The sequence below is a fragment of the Lipotes vexillifer genome, unplaced genomic scaffold (assembly GCF_000442215.2).
Source record: "Lipotes vexillifer unplaced genomic scaffold, Lipotes_vexillifer_v1.1 scaffold584, whole genome shotgun sequence".
In the NCBI taxonomy this organism is placed as follows: Eukaryota; Metazoa; Chordata; class Mammalia; order Artiodactyla; family Lipotidae; genus Lipotes; species Lipotes vexillifer.
In genome coordinates, this window is record NW_006783036.1 from 1,507,033 (window position 1) to 1,514,027 (window position 6,995).

At 40.9% G+C, this 6,995-nt stretch overlaps 1 protein-coding gene across 1 annotated transcript; it reads right to left on the bottom strand.

Moving 5' to 3' along the window:
• Nucleotides 1–857: 857 nt before the first annotated feature.
• EIF5 (eukaryotic translation initiation factor 5) lies at nucleotides 858–6,234 on the bottom strand. The gene is made up of 10 exons (XM_007455606.1): nucleotides 5,948–6,234; nucleotides 5,756–5,837; nucleotides 5,287–5,459; nucleotides 4,911–5,022; nucleotides 3,509–3,651; nucleotides 3,099–3,257; nucleotides 2,584–2,745; nucleotides 2,097–2,261; nucleotides 1,662–1,796; nucleotides 858–1,257 (listed from the first exon to the last, which is right to left on the bottom strand). Exons 1-10 carry the CDS (start codon nucleotides 6,017–6,019, stop codon nucleotides 1,168–1,170), a joined length of 1,293 nt encoding a protein of 430 aa, XP_007455668.1. The 5' UTR covers nucleotides 6,020–6,234; the 3' UTR covers nucleotides 858–1,167.
• Nucleotides 6,235–6,995: the final 761 nt, after the last annotated feature.

Sequence of the window (6,995 nt, forward strand, 5' to 3'; positions counted from 1 at the left end):
TTCAGTTGCCATCATCACAGACTTCCTGGGTATCTCACACTATTGTGAAAATAAAAAACACCCCAAGTCTTACACCAAAATATAGGCTCTTAGAAGTATGCTTTTAGCTTTTTTAAAAAATAAGACATTTTGGGGGGTGGGGGGGAATCTGAGATATAGTTAACACTTATTTTGGCAAGATAGCAACCCAAAAAAGTATAAGCTATGTATCCAAATGCAGAAGTCATCAAAGAACCAGTTTATCAGGGGAAAAATCCACACTGAACAAAAGATACAGTATGTCTAAATATTTTGAAATTGTAATTTGAATCAAGAGTAAAATTGATTGAAAAATTTTGCTCAATTTTTGCTAAAGATTAAGTGTACCTTTTCCTGCTTCCCCCAAATAAAATCGTAGAGCTTATCACTCCCCAAAGTTTCAGTTTTCTCTCAGTATAAAGAGCTACATACACATAATAAAATGTTTATGTTAATGTAGTAATTCCCCTGGCTCATCCAAAGTGCAATGCACATGACTTCAAAGACTACAATTTGGGGCAAGTATAGAAAAAATGAAAAAAAACAAAAACAAAAACACTAACACTATTCAAGTTTCAAAACCTGTTCTTAAAATTATTTATAGGTCACCCAGGTCATTTTAACATCTCAGTAAGTTAGAGGTGTTGCACTGTCATTTGATTATCAGTCCACCTTGGCATGGGAAGAATGTACATTACCAGATGCCAATCTGAGGGACTAGAAATAAGACTTAAAAGTACTAACAGGCTCCAGTAATCCTATCAGATTAAATGATGGTGCAACATTTTTTAAAGGAGCCAATTATTTCATCTTTCTTAAGTCATTCAGAGCCAAAAATCTGAAGAACGACCAAAATCAAATCTTTATTTTTATAACTGTATAAACGTGACCCAAACGTGTCCACCACTAAATTTTCAAAAAGAAACATGCTGTAAATAAGCAAACTACATCTGCTCACTGATATGTGTATGGACTCCCTAGATGTCTTGTTGGGTTTAAATACAGACCACTCACAGCAATACATTTTTAGTAGAAAGTGTAGCATGACGTTAAGCCAGTTTAGCTTTTGCACATACATGTTGCACTTCTGGCTGATGATGCAGAAAGATTCTCAGCATTACACTGTTAAGCTGGGCTGCACCCACCCCTTTAAATGGCATCAATATCAATGTCATCGTCCTTGTTGTCAGACTTTACAGCTTCAACTTTCGGTACACTGGCAGTCTTTGAATACACCACCTGATAAAACGAAGATTTTTGATTGTAAACCTTTATCCCAGTAAACCCTTGTAAAATAAAACCAGTAAGAAGTCAATGGTCAACAAAGGACAAAAACTACCTAGAGAAAGCCATTATTCTTCATGAAAATTCGTGTCTATGTAAAAACTAAGTTAACCCTCTGCAGCCTAACAGTACCTTATTTTTATGGACGATCAACCCTATACTTAACGTTAAACTCTCCCTTTGGAAATTCAGACAATGTTCATTTGGAATCAATGTCGGGGGGTAGGAGAGATTTCCAGCACCTTTTCTATTAATGTGATTACCTTCCAAATTAAGAGGCTGTATTACCCAATACTGGCATTTTATAATTCTCAAACACCCACCACTAACACCGTATTTAACGATTCCCCAGCGTTTACCTCAATGTTCTCATCTTCATCATCATCTTCACCACCGGAAGATTCTTCCTCTGCTTCCTTCAACCATTTTATAAAAGGTTCTGCTTTGACACGAATCTCTTTGGCAAGTTCTTTTGAGACATATTTCTTAGAGGCCTAAAAAGTGTTCAGTATAATTTTCTTAGTTCAAGGAAATTAAAGTAATGCAAGTCATTTATATAACTGCCCAAACTCATCTCTTTGAGGGGACTGGGCCACATCCTAATCTTGACCCCTCAGCAGAATAAATGTATTCAGCACAAGGTTTTCTAGAAACCTTACTAGAAAGCTACCATGATGAGAATCACCCTACAGGTTATACCAGTCAAGCATGTACAGACTAGGTATTAGTAGTTAACTACTTTCCAAAAAAGCCCCTATGCTTCTAATCTTAAGAGTCATTTAAATATTCCCCACCTTTTCTGACCAGCTAATGATGACTTCTTCCTCCAAAAGGTCTGCATCATACATCTCCTTCAAGATATGTGGAATCTTGGAGATGAGCTGAGCTTGATGCATTGCTACCACACACTCCAAGCCATGAAGAAGGTACCGCTGAGCTTTTTTGTTGTTGTGACAAAACTGCAAATAAATATCTCAGCATTAACAAGCTTTCTTAGAAGTTCTAAGTTGACAATCCTAATATATGTTCTAAATAAACTTATTGCCTTAGAAATTGTTCTTTGAAGCCATGGCCCTATAGCAGTCGTTCAAAGAGGTCAATGCTTAACAGATCTCTGATTTACTTCACGTATAAGGGACTACATGCACCAATTTCCAGGTACTCCCATTCCTGTTAAGGTAGGTCAATTATCTCCATTTTCAGGATGACAGAATAAAGTTAAATCAGTATTTCCAAGGTCACACAGCTTAAAATCTTATGAATCTAGAATGATTCGCTTACTCGTAAGAAATGGCGCCTGTATTTCTTAATTTGCTCTCTAATTTTCTCATTAAAAAGAACTTCAGTCAAAACAAGAGGGCCCATGGCTTTTACATCCAGTCTTTCTGCTTCAGCTACAATTTCTTTGTCAGATGAGTCAATAACACCCTCTTCTTTCTTTTTCTGCAAATAAAAAGAAGCAATTCAGTGAGATGGAGGCACATTTTGCTCTAGAGATACCACAGTCCCTGCTCTTATGAACTCTTCCACTACCTAATTCAAGAAGGTTCTACGACTTCTAAATAATACACACCTGCCGAAAACAATGCCTGGAACCACCCTCAAAAAAATTTCTGAACAAACAGAAGAAGGTGAAACTTGTATTTGAGTATTTCAAAAGGAAGCATGGAAAAAACCCAACAAACTACCTGCCAAGTACCCAGCTTAAAGTAATATCTAACAAAGCTCAGGGATGGGTAGAAGCTGATTTAGTATGATCACGAAATGTTTAACTGTTCTTGAAGCAAGCATTTTACCTTAACAAAATCAAACAGGATATTGACACGCTCTTCAACAGTCCTTTCCAAATCATCACTGAGAGTTAAAACTTTCGCGTGGTCACTGATTTCGTCCATTCTTCGCCTTTGAGCTTCCTCTGTTGTATCCTCCCCCCAATCATCATCTTCCTCTTCTTCCTGTTTTTAAAAACAAAACTGCTTAGCCAAAAAAACGACCTTATAGATAATAAAAAGAAATCCCAGATTTCTAGTCAACAACAACTTCCCACTAAACTTGTGTTCACATTAGTTTAGTCAACAAATAGCACCTGGAACCCAATATACTGATGTATTGTTCACTGAAGAGCAGTTTATTTCTGCTCACCTCAACCAAAGGTCACACTGTACACAATTTTAGTGCCCACCACACCCATCAACCTTGCACTGACCACAGCATGCGGAGGACTGATTTCACTGGGTGGTGGTGGTGGTGGTGGTGTCTCACTGCTGGACATGGAACCATTTTCCTTGTCTTTGCCCTTTCTATTTTTCTTTTCCTTCTCTTTCTTTCCTGTACCACTGTCACTATTCTCTACAGGGACAAAAAGGAAATAAAGTTTAGTACCGTAACTTATATTACACCTTATCGCCCACTGTGAACATTTAAAATCTTGCCCTTTTGCTTTGAAACCCTCCCCTCAGAAAACCACACACAGAATGCTACCTATAATTCTAAATGAATTCACAAGTCAAATTCATCCACTGTATTTCGTAGATAAGCAACTCAAGCTGAGAATGGAATGTCCCTACCTATCAGTGGTATTAACTATTGGGTAAAATTAAGACTGAGTGGTAATACCTCAGAAGACCAGGTAGTTAAAGTGGCACTCACGACCCTCTCCTTCCATCCCTCATGAACTTAAATAAGGGTATTTCTTAACTGCACTTTAGCCAACAGCTGGAACACTGTTTAAGCCTATATAACGGCTTGTCTCACGGAGAAGAGAACACCGGAATAGGTTAGACTTTCTTGCTATAGCAAGCTCAAATTGTGTCAGAGTTTTGATCATCTGCCACAGAGTGTTGCTTGCATGCTCTAAAACCACTTTAGCTTAATGAGCAAAGACCCACATTTACAAAAGTTTTCCAGAAACCGATCCTTTACTAGGATCCCATTACAATTTGTTTTACAGTATTTCATACATCCTAAGACAAGTCTTGAAAATCGAGAATGTGGTAGAGTTTAATTGGCAGCCTGTACTTCACCTTTAACAACACATAAAACAGTACATTTAACAAAAAAGTTCAAAATTCAGTACAATAGGGCTTCCCTGGTGGCGCAGTGCTTGAGAGTCCGCCTGCCGATGCAGGAGACGCGGGTTCGTGCCCCGTTTCGGGAAGATCCCACATGCCGCGGAGCGGCTGGGCCCGTGAGCCATGGCCGCTGAGCCTGCGCGTCCGGAGCCTGTGCTCCGCAAATGGGAGAGGCCACAACAGTGAGAGGCCCGCATAACGCAAAAAAAAAAAAAAAAAAAAAATTCAGTACAATATGGCATAGTGACTAAAAATTTCTTAAACAGTTGACCTTTGGACAACACAGGTTTAAACCGCACAGGTCCATTTACATGGAGATTTTTTTCCTCAATAAATACACACTACAGTATCACACCATCCATGGTTGGTTGAACCTTGGATGTAGAAGGCTGACCCTATTGTTATAGGCAAATTTTCACTTGTGCAGGTATTCAAAGGTCAACCTCACTCCAGTTTTACAGCAGCAAAGAAACTTCCATTGTTTCCAACAATCAGGTGCTTTATGCCAAGATTTTAGAAGTTATCATAAGCACTTACCAGGTGGGTTTTTGAGAATGAATGTGCAGAGTTTATGATGTGTGTCAAGCATGCCTCGATAGCCACAGGCTTTACAAGAATTACCTATTGTTTGTTTCTTTGGATTGACATGCTGCCAAAAAAGCAAAAATAAGTATGTCAAACATAATATATGATGAAAATTCTGTCAGGAACAAAATATGAAAGGATCTAACCATCAAGAGGCATCTATAACACAAGTCTAATATCAAAATAATTTTTTTTTAAACATGAAATCAGTATGGAAATACCTGCAAAATTTAATGTTCGCTCTGCCTTCTCGGGAACATAATTTGCTGACATCACAGAAACAGATACAGTTTTTTCTTTTACTGACAAAAACCTCAAAGGCACTCACCAGATCCGTTTCAGGATTCTCACACTCAGGACAGAGAACAAATTTTTTAATGAATCCATCCAACATGTCTTGCAGCTTATTCGCCTCATGAGATCCATTGACAATGTAACGGTCATTCTTAACATCAAACTGGGTCTGTGCTCCCAGTTCACAACCAAAATATTTGGTGGGATCTATTTGGGGGAAGAAAGTCTGTTCATTAGAGTTAACTAAATTAATCTTTGGCTGCTCATCCTCATTTATACAAATATCACTCTATATTTTTAAGTTGCTAGGTTCAAAAAATGTGTTGCCCAGATAGTTTTTTATACTAGAAACAACTAACACATCAATGAGTTTTAAGCCCAAATTTCCACTCGACCCAGGAGTTAACCAACATACAATTCAGGCAAGATTTTGCAGACCAAAAATTATCATGTTTGTGTCAATAAAATGCCTCTTTAGACTTCTTTCAAGAGGCATTACTTACACGTTGGAGGCCGATTAAGCGCTTTGGCTACGTCAACCATGTTGACTATAACTGTCTTGATTCCATTTCCTTTGCCCTCAACCTAAAGGAAGTAAGAAGTTTAATTTTGCGCGTCTACCCCGGGAGAAGCAATCTTCAATAATCTATGAAAAAAAGCTTAGGACTTGCTACTAAAATGAAGACGAACATTACCTTGGCAATCAGACGGGGCATCTTGTAGCGATAGAACTGGTCTGACACGCTGCGGTTGACGTTGACAGACATTTTGGCTTATTAGTGGCTTTATCAATAAGATGAAGAGATCTTTGATTGCAACTTTTTGGTATCCTCTGTCTGGAGAAGAAGGGATGACATAAACGACTGCAAGAGTTCTCGGTCTCTGACATGAAAAAATTTTCGCCACTGAGGCTGTAAGCTTCTTGCTTGTATGCTATGTTTCCCCAATACAGGTACCAATGGCTGCGCAACAGCTCTGAAAGAGAGGAGAGAGAACAAACAAATCCCCCACGTTTAACGCGATTCCTGCATTAAGACACCTCCCTGTCCGTTCCGTTTAATCACGCCTAAGGCTCCAACGTTAAAAGCATCTGTGTTACGCAAAAACCAGTTCTCAGACTCACGTTAACACGGGACACCTGCAGCAACATAAAAGGCCTCCATTTGGACAAAGGTGTGATTCTAGGAGACACCAGACTAAAACGACAACCAACTACGGCGCTTCAGCTGCTCTGGGTTTTTATCCGACCAGTCACCACGTCAACGGTCGGCTTCGGCCGAGAAGCCATGTTTTAACGACCGCCAAGGAACGAACACAGGCCTCTCCTCTCCCCAACCCAGCCCGTGTTGTCAACAAACTTGTGATACATCCCTCGACGACGAAAGTCTGTACAACTGTTCTCCACGGTCATAGCTGCGCCTTCGGCAGCCAGGGCTTACTCCAGAGCCACCCGTCCCCAACTACACCCACGGAACACGGCCTCGCGGGACGCAGCGGAGCGTGCGCGGACGCCCGGCCCGACTGCGACCTCCTCGCCCTTCCTCTTCTCTACGCACACGCACCCGCAACCTTCGCTCCCGTCCCCGCGCCCGTCGTTCCCTCCGGGGCTGTCAGGTCTGAGCCGGCGGCCCCGCCGGGAGCGGCGGAGGCGCAACGTCGCCACCTTCTCCGGCGCCCGCGGCAGCCCCGCCATGTGCGCCGCCCGGCGGGGGAAACGAAACCGGCCGAGGGGCGCTGGCCCGG